This window comes from Triturus cristatus, chromosome 9 (assembly GCF_964204655.1).
Source record: "Triturus cristatus chromosome 9, aTriCri1.1, whole genome shotgun sequence".
In the NCBI taxonomy this organism is placed as follows: Eukaryota; Metazoa; Chordata; class Amphibia; order Caudata; family Salamandridae; genus Triturus; species Triturus cristatus.
Window position 1 is genome coordinate 1,119,963,639 of NC_140592.1, and position 16,112 is coordinate 1,119,979,750.

The window sequence follows — 16,112 nt, forward strand, 5'->3', positions numbered from 1 at the left end:
GCTAGCTCTCGTTCCAATGCGCTTAAGTCTGACATAGCTTGTTCATTTCTTTGTCTTATAGCATTACGTTTCCTTATTGCGTATCTAAGGGTTTCCCCCCTTACGCCAGCCTTAAAAGTGTCCCAGACCATTGTTTCTGAAGCAGAGCCATTATTAATTGCAAAAAAGTTTGGAAGCCAAAGTTTGATGCAGTCACGATACTCCTCATCAACTAATAGCTTCCTATCAAAAGTCCATTTATATCTTATAAATTGCCCTGCAATGATCTGGAATTTTAACACAAGAGGGTTGTGATCTAAAATTAATCTTGGTAATAGCGTAATAGTGGCATCTGCCAGAATAGAAGGAGAGGCAAAGATATAGTCAAGACGGAATAATTTATTGTGGGGAGCAGAGTAAAAAGTGCTGCCCTGTTGAAATTTATTAAGTTGAATCCATGCATCGTGTAGACCTTGTTTCCTTACTAAGTTACTTAAAGATCTGAAAACTTTTGGTTTCCGACCCGTATAATCTATCCCTAAATTTATGTTGACTGTATCGGCTAGGTGTATGTTAAAATCCCCACACAATATGATAGGATGGGGCCATAGAGCTAACTCCAAATTGAGGGAGTCGTATAGTTCAGGATCGTCTATATTAGGACCATAGATAGTACATATGGTTATAACCTCCCCTATTCCAAACCCTGCCTCAATAATAGCCCACCTACCGTTTCTATCCTCTTTATACTTCCTACAAGAAACAACGCCTGGTTTACAAAGAATTGCTACACCCTTCGTATTAGTAGACTGCTTAGAGCATGTAATTAAATCAAACCCCATCTTTTTAAGCCATACCCTATTAGTCCAAGCAATATGTGTCTCTTGAAGACAGACAATATCCCATGAAGAACCCCTAGCTAATTGTGAAAAAAACAGCCTTTTTTTAAAGTCATTCAGACCACATATATTTAACGTACATAACTGTATTTTTCTCATTGAATAATAATTTTTTTAAGTTAGACAGTAAATTTGTCATACCTACATCAAACATGGAGCAAACTACATCCCCAATGATAATGTTTTTTAGCCTGGAATCTAGCCTTGGGCATTTAGTAACAAAAAAAAGCAAAAAGATCAATGCAGATTTTTCTTTCCACCCCCCTTCACCACCCACCACGAATCCCCCAACCCCCACCCCTACCCCCCACCCCCCCTCACCCTTCCCATGAAGCATAGGGACGCTAGTCCCGGAGATGGTGATTGATCTGCCACTCCTATCCCCCCCCGGAACTCTTATCCGTATCTAAACATAGCTAGTCCGTACCTAGCCTACCTTATCTTATCCCATCCAAACTAAAAAAGCAGAAAAAAGGAAATATTCTATATTATTATTAACAACCAGGTTCGATTTAGCTAAAGAGAGAACTTTCTCTACTTTTTTTTTTTTTTAAACAAGGGGTTATTGAAACAAACGGGTAGCCTTGGTTGGAACCCATACAATGCAATCACCGAACCTCAGAATTTGGAAAAACAAAACAAAAAACCCCCCCTGGACATCTACAACTTATGCAGAAATTCTTTGGCGGTAGCTTCTTCAGTAAATACAGATGTCCGTCCTTTTAAAATAATTTTAAGTCTTGCAGGATTTTGCAGGAAGGCTTGCGCTCCTTTTTCCTGAAATTTCGGAATCAGCTGTCGAAATCTCCATCTGAGATCCACCATTGATTGACAAAAGTCAGGTCTCACAAAGAATTCACAGCCCATAGCATGAGCTTTCTTATTAGGACGGGCCAAATCAAAAAGGGCCTCTCGGGCAAGAAAATGATTTAGAGAGATTAAAATTGCTCGGGGGAAGGAGGTTTCTTGAGCTGCTGTTTTCTTCTGAAAAAAGGGGAATCGGTGAGCCCTTTGAACTTCTGCTTTCCAGTCCCAGCTGCTGATATCCGGAAAAGGCCTCAGACAGTAGTTTCACTACGAATTTTCGAGGGTCAGACCCTTCCTTTCCCTCCGGTACCCCAAGAATTCTAAGATTGTTACGTCTTAGCCGGTTTTCCATATCAGTTAACTTCCATAAATATTCATCTTTGTGAGCATTCAGTGAAATTATTTCTTTCCTCTGAGAGACTACTTCATCCTCCAGCGTTGATATCCGTGTTTCGGCTTCCCCTATTCTTATTGCAGAGTCAGCGCATGATTTGGCAACCCTACGCAATGAATTCTGCAGCTTTTTTAACGCAGTCTGTGTACGAAGGTTCTCTGCTTGCGCCTCCGCTCTTTGTGCCATGATAACATCATAAATGGTGTTAAGTGTAATCTCCTGATGCTCTCGATTAGAGGTGCCCAAGGCTGCGGTTGAATGATGTACCATATGGGGTTGGGTATTGACTAAAGGGTTTGGGGAGTCTTGAAAATTACCATTTGTACAGTTATCGGACCCATGTAAACTTCCAATATCGGATAGCCGTCCTTGCACTTCAGCCGTAGATAACTGACACAGCTTAGCCGTCAAATCGGCATCATCTTCCCCCCCTGAGCAGCCCTCACCAAGCCAGTCTTCAGCCAAGCTTTCCGTGGAGGAACGATCAGACAACGAAAAAAAATCGTCTCCTACGGAGACTTTATCTTGCGCCTCTATGCTGCCACCCTCTGAATTGGCGCCTAGTCTTAATACATGACCCCCCGAAAGTTGCACCGGTGTTTCAGTCTTTTCCTGACCATTCAATATATTCTTACCTCCGGGGGTCATAGGGTTGACTTTGGGAGCAGCTTCAGTCTGTACAGCTCTCATCGGCAAGCTCGGTGTTCGCAAAGGGACTTCAACTCCCATAATGCCATTCTCCTGTATTCCGGCGTCGGGAACAGCACTCTGACATTGTAACTCTGCTGGCGGTGCCATTTCCTCCGTAGCGAATAGCGGAACAAGCAGCTGTGGCGTGAGAATGGGCAACGCTGACCCCTCCACATCCCTACCAAGTAGTCCACTGCCTCTGGCTTTAAGGAAAAGGGCAGGAACTTTAGGCTTGGCGCCCTCGGAGGAAGAGGAGCGCTCCTGACCGCTCGTGGCGCTGGACGTGGCACCCTCCTGCAATCCCGCCCGTCCTGCCGATGTCTTCTGGCCCGTAGCGTCTGGGCGCGCTCTCACCGGCGGGAGAGTTGATTTGGAGCGTGACGCCCGATGCTGGTTCTTGGGCGGCATGGTATCACAAATTCGTGGTTGCAGCTTCGGAAAAGCAAATAGACACCTCCCAATCCGACGGAAGCACAAGCAGCAAACAAGCGGTATGTTGCAACTGCGTTGCGTTAACCACCAAAGCATCATAAGATTAGGTAGGCTGCCATGAACTCTTCGTTCACCAGAAGAGTCGGGGAGGGAGAGCAGACCGCTCAAACAGCCAACTGCTTGGCCGCCATCTTGCTTCTCCACTCGACACATTTATGATGTTATTTAGTGGTCGATCTACTTCGGATGATATCTGGCGATTTATTTGTTTTGTCTCTAAGCTAACTATTGCATTTCATACCTTTATGTTATGATGTGTGTCATTTCCATTATTGAATTGTCAGGAAAATGAGTACTGATTCAGGTTTTGTATAGTCTGCATAGTACTTATGCTTCATGCCGCTTTGGTCTATGTTATATGTACAATATACAATATATATTTTTATGTAATTCTGCATGGAGTCTCTTTTGTGGGGTTTTATTGTGCTAAGGGTGTGAGTGTGTTGTGCAAACACTTTACACATTGCCTCTGATTATATGCCTGCCTGCTCTGCACCAAGCTACCAGAGAGTGAGCACGTTACATTTTGTGTGCAACTTAATTGCCCTGACTAGAGTGGTGGGTTCTGCCTGGCTTAGGTGCATACCCTAGCCAACTAGAAATCCCATTTCTAACACCACTGTAGAGATGCAATGTTTATGACTTTCAGAAACTCATGCATGTATTTCAAAACGTAGACCTCTGGGTCCTACCTATAAATTGTGGACAAAGGGTACAATTTAAAGGAAATGTGGGACTGAGAGACTGCTTCAGTCATCCTTTCATTTTACAGAAAATATGGAAGGCTGAAATTGAAGCATATCATGTAATTAAAAAACAAATAATTTTTATAAGAGGTCATCTATTCGGGGTGAAAAAGGGGTAGGTTTTGATGAATAGGACGATATTCAGATCTGGATAGAATTGAATTGTAGTTATGCTAGCAAATCATTTAATAAAAAGATAAGTTGGTATATGAAATGGAGACATGCTATAATATTAACCAGCGATTCCAACATTTGGGCATGGGTGAAGGTATAGAACATAAGCTATAAGATTTTGATTATATAGGAATCGTATAGCATGTTTCATGTAAATTTCATATTCACGTCAAGTTTCACAGCTGACATTGAAATAAAACATAACAATTAGCCAAGCAATGATATTTCACTCCATATGTTGCTCTTACCATCAATAACAAAAGGATGCATTAGGACCCAGAGTATGCCTTGCAAAGGACTATGGAGCAATTGAAATGGCAACTGTTATGGGTAGAAGCCATGATACTTTGTAAATTAATCTATTAGGGTTACTCAATATTACACCAGAGCTATTGGACAAGCATTCATGTGCTGCTCATCTGACTTGTTTGACAAATCATAAAGGGTAGAAAAAAATTCAATAACTCGTAGAAACAGGAGGCAAAGAACCAGTGAAAACAAAAATTAAAACACATTATAAAAACGTATGAAATGGTTATAAAGGTAGCAACACAGGCTTCTTTAATCAACCACCCAGATCCTCCCCAAGCATGGCTGTCACTCTTTGCTAAGCATGCATGGCATCAGGGTAGCAGGGTACACGACAAGCACAGTAAATAATATTATCCATAATCTCTATAGAGAATGAGACAAAAGCTTTTTTTGAGCAGTAAAGCAAACTGTTCAACTCTGTCCCAGGGACGACCCAAAATAATAATAATAATGCAAATTCATGTTCTGTTACATGCAATGGACTTTCTGTTGCATTGGATCAATACTATGGTTAGATATAGAAACTGCTGGCCACGTGAAGGAGTGGTTTGCTGATTAGGAAAAGCAAACAGGGAAACGTGCTTCCCTTTGCTTTTCTATATTGTGCAAGATGAAAGCTAGGAGGAAAATCTTTTCAATAATTTTGATTTGTGGTGGTGGTTTATGGTCTCCTAGAAGTACATGCCTCCAACATCTTGGGCTCCATCAACAGTTAAGGGTCCATGAATGAATTAATAGCAAGACCTGTAGTGATAGTAGATGTGATGCAGCTGTACGCCCACCTGTGGGCATGAGGACCTCCCTACTTTTTTGACAGCACAGAAGCCAAGAAGGACTCACACAGGAAATGCAATGCTCATAACCTCACTCATAATGTGACAGTTGACATCACAAATGGCATCAATGTTTGCACAAGTGAAACTACATGTGAAGTTACCATTAACATTATCAAATAGATGTCTAAGGATACATTTTTATTTCTGTGTTTGGCCATGTATTGCTATTTAATGATGTTGTGCTCTCCGGAGTGTTTACATGTTGGTATGAATTGTGTGAGATCAAAAGCAATGCATTTGATGTGTTGTTTAGAACATGCATTGCTGCAGAGTAGAGGGTTGAGACGCCTATAGGCTTTTAGACCTTGAACCTCCAAGGATTTTACACCACACGTAAGGGCCATTGTTTGATCTGATGAATCGAGTAGTTCTATCACCTAATTATAATGGTGAGACAGTTTCTGAAGGTAGCAAGGTCCCTTGCCCCAGCATGATTTGTGCATCATATTCAATCTTTAGTTCCTATATTCAGCCAATGCCTTTACAGAGATTTCAGGTGTAGCTTGATATGGTCCTGCATTTATATACAGAAGAATATTCTCCCAGCCTGAGTATGCACTCCTGAAATCTATATTGCAGTACTTTAGGCTAGGACCAGTACATGTGTAAGCTTTATGAGATTATAGATTTACAGGAGCTGGAGGTTTTCTGAAGGAGGTAAAGTGGAAAATTAGTTCCTTAGGCTACTGCATTTCTTTTTTTAGCATGTGGTGAAGCCCTTCCAAAGCCATTAAGTCTGCCATTTGATAACTGCATCCCATTGTATCATATTGTTTCACTAGTGGAGAGAACTGTTAGGAGGGTGTCACCATAGCAATTCCCACCTGCCATTCTGTATTTATTTATGAATTAATTCATAATATTGAGTGGTGTGTCTGTGTGTAATTAGGTATTTTAACTTTTTATAAGTAACACCACAGAATGGACACTGATTTATCGAGTTGTTGTTTGTTGTGTATCTGCTGACTGGGGAACAAGCCCACACCACCTACCCTAAGTAGGCCTTGGTCTGCTCGGCCTCACTACCCTGAGAGAGTCATATGCTAGATCAGGGTCCTTGGCTCACAGTAGATTTAAGGCTGTCAATCTAAGGACCCACATTTTTCCCTATTAATGATAAACTTTCTTACATGAGGTTAAGTTGAAGAGTAGTTCAAAATGATCCCCTGAGTTTTGGGCTGTTGGAGTGAAGGAGTCGACAGTGAAAACCACATGAAATACCACACATTCAAAAACGGCCTGTGCAGTTATTTCTCATTCTGTGGGGATCAACTTCTGATTCCATGGTACTGGAAGGGTGTTACTGAATGTAATGTTAATTTTGAGTGTAGAGTTTCCACACTACCAGTATCTTTCAACTTACAACGAGGGCCTGTATCTCAAGTTGAAGTTAAATTGTATTTTCCTTCATGAGACAAATGTATGTGGCTGAGATGCTACTTTGCTGCAGTGGACGAATACTTTCCACATAACTGGGATAAATGCAAACGGAAAGGGTGTCTTGTCTCTTTGTTGTTGCAATCCAATCAGTTATTATTAATATTCTGGCTCAAGTTTACATCTCTTAGTGTCACTCTGAAACCCAGCCCAGAACTGCAGCAGCTTCAATGGGACTAGAAAGCTCTATGTATAATGGAAAATGGCATTTGTAGAAGTTACATTCAGCCTTAGAGCTCCTTGGTATCGAATAACATTATTTTCTGTTACCCTCCTCAGTGGTACTCATTTTATCAACTTCAGAAGGATAAACAGCTGAGTGAAACTGCCAGGACTAGAACCTGTGACCACAAAATCAAACAGACACTCGTGGAGCAAATTCTGTCCCTCCATGCCCAAACTTGAGGGCACATGTTACTGTTCTGTTTATGCATTGGTCCACACATATCTAGAGATCTAAATGAAAAAAAATGTGTGTAATCCTCACACAAGTACAAATAGATTTTGAGGACGATGCTGAACTGCAAAAAGTGAATCTACAAGTTTTTGTATTTCATTGGTGAATTTGTTGTATGTTTAAAGGTCCTTTATCATAAATGGCTTATAAGGAGCATTTTGCCTGCAGCATATTACAACAAACAATAGGAATGCAAAACATAAAACACCACAGTAGAATGTTACTTCCTTTGGGAACAGCGGAATCCTGGCCGCCTTCCTATCGGGATTCCATTAAGTAGACTGTTTCCCCAGATATATTAATAACAGAGACACTGGTTGTGATTTGTTATAGAAGAAAGAACAATAAATGTACAGAGAAGGGTAATATTTTCTAACCTCATAATTACAGCACTAAACCGCTGACTTGAGGAAAAGGATTTTAGTCATCAGTTTGGTTATTTATGTTTGCAGTACTACAGGTTTTAGGAAATTGGACTGACCACACAGAACTTTTTTCTCAACTGGCCAAATGCTGAGTTCTATACGATTGTCCAATAAATTGCAAAGGATGTGCTGTACAATTAGAAAGATGAATCCACAGTACACAGTGCAATGAATATCCATAAAGCATTCATTTTTGGCGATTGGTTCAATAGGTATCTTTTAATTACGGTAAACTAGAGGTTTTAGCCAAATTCAATAGATATTAGCCAATAGATATCAGACCTGATTTGTTGTTTATCGATTGCCTTTTGTGTTTATAGTATATTGTGCTTCAGGACATAAGCAGGAAATTACGTCAGAAGCGTATCTCTAAATCTACCTTTTCATATGTTCATTTTTGCAGCATCTCCTTCAATCAAGCTCTTGGTTGACGACCCTATTGTAGTTAACCCTGGAGAGACCATTACTTTAGTGTGTGTAACAACAGGAGGAGAACCAAATCCCACGCTCAGCTGGGTCAAATCAACCGGATCTATGCCTGAGAAGACGGTATTAAATGGAGGAACGTTAACCATACCTGCAATAATGGCTGAAGATGCTGGGACCTATAGTTGTATAGCCAATAACAACGTTGGCAACCCAGCAAAAAAGTCTACAAACATTATTGTAAGAGGTAAGTTTAAAAAAAAAACAAGCAGAAAAGCATAATAGGCAGAATCAAATAAAAACATCTATTAAATTTGAAGTTCCATTTCAAATTCATTTCAAATCACAAGAGCCATTTGCAATATATATGAGATCTGTAATTAAATGATTGCACTGTTTTGATCATTCTATGCCTATTTAAAACTATTAACCTGTAAGTGAATCCTGTATAAATTGAGGTCGTCTGAAGTTCTGCTGTCATCATTTCTTTCAGGTATTGTTTGGAAGTCATCATTTACCATATAATTTTCCCTTCCTCCTCTCTCATACCTGTAGCAACATCTACTGGCATGCTATAGGCAAGAGGCATTGATTTGAGCTCAGATTTAAATTATTGAATCTTTTGACTTGACCTAACAGGATAGTGACTTTATTATTTGTGGTGACCATCGATCCACCCGCAACAAATAAACCACTTTTTAACATTGTTATCAGCGGTGGTATCTAGAATATGTGTTTAGTAGTGCCACAGTATTATAAGTCGATATTAAAAATCCCTAATTGTAATTAACAGCAAAAAACGGCTTTTAATTTTTAATTAGCATAAGGTTTTATATTAGTTCATTTTTCAGAATTATTGTTAATCAAATTTTTTAAGTTAAAGTTTGTAGATTTATTTAGCCCAGCATATACCTTGTGAGGGTAACCAGGCGCTGTCCATGGGCACAAGGAGATTAAGCTGTTTGCCCAGAATCACAGGATGTTGCACCGATGCCGAGACTCGAACCTATGATAGTCTTTAAAATATCAGGCCAGTGGGTTCATTCCCAATATAAACAGGGGGGAAAATGGGCACCATTTTCTCAAATCCCTAGCTACTTTCAAATTCCAGGAGATTATCCCACTGGCCCGGATTCTCGCCACCAGTTTCTTAAAAACCAATCATATAAGTTTGAGAAAGGATGTTGCCATACAATACCTTTCAAGTGGGCCTCTCAAACCAACCATTCCAAAGAACTGAAAACTTTTTTGCATGTCTAAATGGACCACTGCAGCTCCCAGCTCAAGGTTGATCTAATGCATATTGGTAAATAACAAATGCAGATTAACTGATGTAGATCCACGCGATATGAAGCCTGGTTCAACAGTTGATACCAACATCTGCATCAATAGAGATAGCCTGTTTTTCAACATCTTGGCAAAAATCTTATTGTTTAGGTTCAGCAGTGACAGTAGGACATTGGAGTCACATCTGCAAAGGTCCTTATCAGGCTTAAACAGGACTGTTATATTGTTATAATAGCTTAATGCATTTAATGGGGGATGATCCCTATCTTGATCGCATCATCCTAGACCTTGCGCAAATAAGGTGTCAAAGTATGTTTTAAGGTCTTATAACATTTGTCCGGAAGGCCATTGGAGCCAGGTGCCTTCCAACCAGTTACCCTCTCCATAGCCACATAGATCTCATCTGATGTCATGGGTTCATTTAAAAAGAGAACATTACCTGTTTCTAGCCACACCAGGACTACTTTGCCTATATAGCCCCCAATGCATTCTGTCTGTTCAGTGGGATTAGATGTGTATAAATGCTGTGAATATGTGACTAGTTCCTCAATTGTGTCTACACTGGATGATAAAGTTGTAACCAATTCCGGATTCAGCTGTAGTATATGGAATCAACGGTAGTCTCTTTTCAAGAGCCACGCCAAAGTCTTCCCTGGTCTCTCACCCTCACCATACCATCTGGCCCAAGCATATTTACCCCAAAATGACAGCTTTATGTCCACCAGGTATCAAAACTTATGTAACAAGGAGTGTCTTTCTATATTTCACTATAGCCTTCTGAAGTTCTCTCTTAAATATGTGATTCAGAAGAACCTCCAGGGGGAACCTCCAGTGTGAGATTAGTGATCTGGGCAGTGGAAGGGAGGCAGATAGGATTACAGGGGGGATGAATGGAATTCACCTGGGGTTGATATACAATATCTTCTACCCAAGACTATATCTATTGTGTCACAGTCAGTTGTCAATACAAGAGAACAATTTGTTGATGTAAGAGTAGAATGAGCACTCTTTGTCCATGCGGATGCACCATCTCCATACATCCACCAGACCAAACATATCCATTATTTCTTCTAAGATCATTGTTGACTTTAGTTTATGTGGCTCAGCTCTACTAGACCTGTCGAGGGTCAGACCTAACTCTAAATTGAATTCTCCACTCCAAATAAAAAACTCCACTTCTGATTTTCTCAAAATGGTGTATATCCTGAGGAATAAGTCAGTATTGTCGATATTGAGCATGTACACATTAATAGGCACAGTTTTCTTATTGTAGAGAATTACCATCATTGTAATATAATGCTCTTCTCTCTCTATGCATTGGTCAAGCTGATGAAAGTCAACATAACTGTTACTCAAAATGCATACCCCTCTAGAATAGGACCTCTATGAGGAGAAATATCTTTTCGAACCTCCTTTCCTTGATAGTGTGGGAATATTATTTGGGGAGAGATTAGTATTTTGTAATAGTGCTAGGTCTAGTCTATGTGTACTTAGGTAAGCCATGACCCTCCTATTTTTCTGTGGCTGTTTAATCCCTGAAAGTTCCAGGGCTCTAATTTCAGTTGTTTACTGCCTAGCGATGGCATCAAGTCAGATAAGGTCCATATTGTCTGACACTATTGCATTTATGTGTTCACACTCTGCCCAGTGGGATTTTACTCTGCACTTTAACTAGAGAATATATAAGAACAACATACCCCCCACACTAGTTTCCGCAACCACTGATGCCAAGGATTCCACCCTACTTGAAACCAATAAGTGCTAAAGAACATTTTGGTGATTCACGCCCAGGAGTATGGACTAATTTACCAGCTGTTGGTAAATTATATGCATATTTCCATAGAGTATCCCTGGCTATAGTTGCCCCAGTGCTTGAGGTATCAGGCTCTTATTGATCACTTGTGTTACTTCAGGTTCTTCTGGACCAAGTCTAGTTGTCATAAGAGCTGGTTGACTTCCTGTTACATGAGCTATCCTACATCGCTTGTCCTTTGTGTTTGGTCATTGTCAGTTTGGTTGTGTTGATCTTGATGGTGTGCTTTTTTTGCATCAATATATCCTCCCAAGTCTTGGAGGCATTGAATGTTGATGTGAAGAAATTGGTCGTTACTCAGTTCAACACGCAAGTTTGCTGGATAGTGTATTGCATATTTTACACCATTGGAGCGGAGCGTGCGCTTCAGGGTGAGGCACTTGTACCATGCTTCATGCACTATGAGTATGAAGTCTGAGTAAATTGAAGTAATCAAACCTAGGTACGGCAATATGCCTTGCTCGTGAGTCATTCTAAGGATCATACTCCAGCTGCAAAAGTTCAGTATTCATGTAATGATTGGTCTCAGTGTAGCCCCAGGTGGCAGTCATTCCACAATGAAAGTATTTGAGAACAAATCCTTGCCTGAGGTATGCTAAAAGCACCTCAACAAATATGCCTGGCCTATCTATATTGGTTGACTCTGCAATCCCTATCATGCAGACGTTGTTGTGGCAGGAGTGGGCTGAGCTTGTCTTCTTTAAGGGGGAAGAGTGTGTCCACTTTAGATATCCTGGAGTGCCAGGTACACAGTCAGTCTCATGGTGCAGACCCTGAGATGGCAGAAGTGAGAGGAAATTAAGGTGTCTGTAACCTAAAGCCAGAACTGGCTCTAACATGGGGACAGAAGCCTTTCCTAGAAGGCATGATGAACCAGAACACCTTGTTGGTCATGATGGTCCTATTCACCTGCTAAGAGTACTCTGTGGGTAAACTAGGGATAGCTCTATCCCAGGTGGGGGGGTGCGGATGAGAAGGGTTCCCCGTGGACTAGCTTAATGGCTAGGCTGAACTTCACAGAGTGGCAGTACTGTCAAATGCAGAACTTGGGGTTAAGCACACAACTGTTGAGACTCCAACTCCCCAATGGGAGGGGGCTTGGCAATAGGATGTGAGGCTGGAAGTGACCCCACCAAAGCAGCAACTTTTTCACATCCTTTCCGTTTCAAACAATAAGACTACCAATGGAATGGCTGTTTCTCCTTTACTTTTTAGCTATAGAGGGATTTTTTCTTACACAAGCCCCTTTTATGTGGTTATCCCCCATTGTTTGCTCAATGTTATTGCTGTTTTGTAGACTCTTAAATTATTGAAACCTTAGACCGGACCTAATAACAGTTTTCATAAGCAATTATGTTTAGTAGTTAACTGACCTGTAAATCTGCATGCGCATCACATATTCCTCTAGCTATGTATGGTCATGCACTACCATCCGTGCCTCATAAAAATAAATATATAGAAATAAGCTGTGCCCAAACTATTATGGTTGCACTATATTATTAATACTATCTGGAAGAGTTGACATTCAAATCGGGACATTATTTGATCAATTATAATCTAAAGATGCAAAATTGGTAAGCATGCAATGCCATAAACACCAAAAATCAATTACTTTTTTATGTGCCACCCTTGATAATACTAATAAATATGCCTCAGAAGCAGATGTTTGGATTTCATGAGACTGACTTGTATACAGGTTTGGTAAACTATGATTCCACTCAGAAGCCAAAAACAGATTCATCTCGCAGTCCAACCACGCACTCGCCATATGTATGAGGACTCAATTTTAGGAGCAGTCTATTTGTGCGACCAGATAATGTTGGAAGCATCTTGCAGAGATTGGAAAGTGAAATTGTTCCAACACTGCAACGCCTTTTCTTAAGAGGCCTTGATATAATGCAATATTGCTCATTCTCTTCTTCTTCCCTGAACAAGAGCTCACTCGAGGCAAATAAATGACTTGCTCAATTGTATTTTTAGTGCTGAAGCGGCTTTCTGCTGTTTCAATCCTGTGAGCTGTTTGCTGCCAAAGGAGCCCCTTAAGTATTTTCTGCATGGTTGATCCACACTTTGTATGCTTCCCGGGCATTTTATTGGCCGCAGTGTTTCTGTGCTTTAGCTTTATGGTAAATCATGGTCGAGAGAGCCAGCTGTGAGCCAATTACGCGTCAGACATTCAGTAGCCCTTTAGTTTCTGGCCCATATTTAAAACAAATAATGACCACACATCACTGTGGCCAAGTTTTCACGTTGCAAGAAAATGATGTGCAATGTTTGCATGGAACATGTGAACACTTACAAATGTACTGCAAAGTGCATCATAGATTGATTAAAAATTAAAAATTAAAGCCCGGAATTAGAAACATGTCAAGGAACTCAGCGCAGCACACAAGGTTGCTGCGTCGCATGTCTGGGTGTGAGCAGGGAAGCACCATATCTACAGATGCCCTCTCCCCAACGCTGACACACAGTTATGCACTGAGAGCCATGCACACACCTTTGCACCATAGTTCAAGGTGTGTGTCTGATGTCTAGCACAGGTTTTGTACTGGAAGGTTGCGACTATGCCAAGACAAACGTGAAAACTTTTCCCACTAGGGATGTGTCTGAAACGCTAGAAGAAATAAAAGCATTTCTCCTTTTAACACCAACTTATAGTGACATTATTTTTTGGTAGAAAACCAGGTCTACTATTTTTTGTAGATAGGGTTTTGTGTCAAAAGCCATTGATGGTTACATAGGAAAGCCCATGCACTGCCCATGGAACACGCTCCTTGTTGTAGAGTAATGCATGCCAAGCTGCACTTTGCTATACTTTGAGGGAACTTTCTAGAGCAAAGCAAGCTTTGAGCTGGAGAGGAAAGTACATTTAAAAAAACATTTTCCACCAGTTTGCATTACGTATGTGATGTAAACGTTTGTCAATTTGCCCTGCAGTACCTTTCTAACTATTTCGGAAGGATTTGCAGTGCAAAGGGATGAAAAGCATTACATTGATTTACTTACCATTATTAAAACCTGCAATGCAATGCAATAGTGTGCAGCGCTGTGCGAGTGCCTGTGCAACTCACAGCACAATGACCTCCTGGCATAAAGAAAGTGAAAGCTGGACAGCTGCCTAAAACATCACAGACATAGTCATATGCTTCCTGAAAGAAAAAAAAGACTTGCCTTGTGTTTCTTCCATCCACAGATTTTGGATGTTTGCTAAATTATAAAATGCTACAAAATGGAATGGACAAAGATAAATACACAGGAAGTCTTTATACCTTGACCCAAAAAGTTCATGCTCGTAGTGATAGAGTACATAATATTTGTGCTGGGCCTATTTGTGCTGCTAGTGTAACATTTGCACCAAGATGTAAATTGAGGGGAGTAATGTGGTCAAATGCTAGTGCTAGCTATTTTGCCTTAACTGTTATCATTTACGCACTAGAAAGCCCAGCCAATTATCATCAGTGAAAATCTAGTAGTAAGTGCCTCAGGTTATTACAGGTGTGAACTTTTCATTAAACTCTTAAAGTTGTTAGTGCAAATTATTGGGTCTAAACACTTGGTTAATTGAGTAAATGTGTCAAATTATAATGCCATATATGAGCATATTTATGTTGCTAATTGGAGAGGCGGTCCCTCCCACTATTCTTTCAAAAAGGTACTTAGTTGGTATTGGTCATTTTCTGATCCTTGATTAAATAGAATATGTTATGTAAAATACTAAATTGCAATATAAGAACTCCAATTCCATTAGCTATCTGTACTTTTGGCACATAGTGAAAAATATTTTCTCCTGGTCATTCCTGGTCAAGTATTACTTTATAAAAAGAGTTCAGAGCATCGAAAAGTAATGGTATGTTGTGGGACGAGAGTTAACCACATATGCCTTTGAGAAATACCCTTTTGAGTCAGTGATCTTAATGTCTACTCCCTATACCATAACTTGAAAACAGAGCTTGTGGAGTGCCTTGTGAACTGATGGGGTTCCCTGTGGGAAGTGGTTAACGTCTGCAGCGGTAGGGCCAGGGGTTTCCTGTATCTTCTTAAAAGTTCCCAAAACCACTAACAAATCCTCAACAGAGTTGGTACTTTGGTTAGCCTTAGGGCCCTCTCCCATACTGCAATAGTTTTGACCCTCCCTGCTGGTCAATTTTAGTCAATCATCAACAGCAGTCTCTGATGGAGGCAGCACTTGTGTTGTTTCTTCCTACGAATGATACATCAGCATTGTTAACAATTCTTCCTGTGGTCTTTTTCACCTTACATTACCTTTACACGGATCTATGGTTGATTAGAATGCTAATCTCCCAATCTTTTCTTGCATTCATCCTTCAGATGGGGCGTGGTTCTATCAATGGTATCGAGACTCAGATCAGAGATCACAAAAAACATTATTTCATCCTGAATCAAATCATCCCAGTATCTTTAATGAGCTAGATACATTTTCTTTTCCTACTTCCATTGAGAAGGAGACATAAACGGATAATGTGTTGCACCTTCAAAGGGTAGCTACATTTTGCATTCATGGCAATACTTTGACTGTTCGTTGCTATGCCTTTGAGCAGCATGGATGATTTTAGGGGTCGACTGTGGTCACAGTTGCAACCCCTGACTTGCTCCTTGCAATGCCTGGCAATACCTTTGCAACCTGCAACAACAGGTTTTAGCGAACATAGACCAACTTTGGGATTTTTCAAAGCAGCTGCTCCACACTGCCCTTGCTAGGATCAAGAAATAGTTGGAACTGCAACTCATTTAACGTGTACCATCACCCAGTGCATTTAAGATTTTTACACTACCAGGACATGTAAAACCTATAAGTGCATGTCTTCTAAAATCTTTAACTTGGAAAATTGGGAGTCCAAGTCTATATTGCCAGCAGTACTACCCTCTGTTATTTTTTAATTCAGCAACATGATTATGGTTGACAATGTGCTTCAAACC

At 40.5% G+C, this 16,112-nt stretch overlaps 1 protein-coding gene across 5 annotated transcripts in view; it reads left to right on the forward strand.

The window, feature by feature from the left end:
• Positions 1-16,112, forward strand: part of MDGA2 (MAM domain containing glycosylphosphatidylinositol anchor 2) — a 1,462,473-nt gene that overhangs the window by 824,614 nt on the left and 621,747 nt on the right. For all 5 annotated transcript variants that reach the window (XM_085627023.1, XM_085627026.1, XM_085627025.1 and 2 more), the window contains exon 6: positions 8,052-8,321. In XM_085627023.1, coding sequence (XP_085483149.1) covers positions 8,052-8,321 — 270 coding nt within the window. The remainder of the gene's footprint in view (positions 1-8,051; positions 8,322-16,112) is intronic.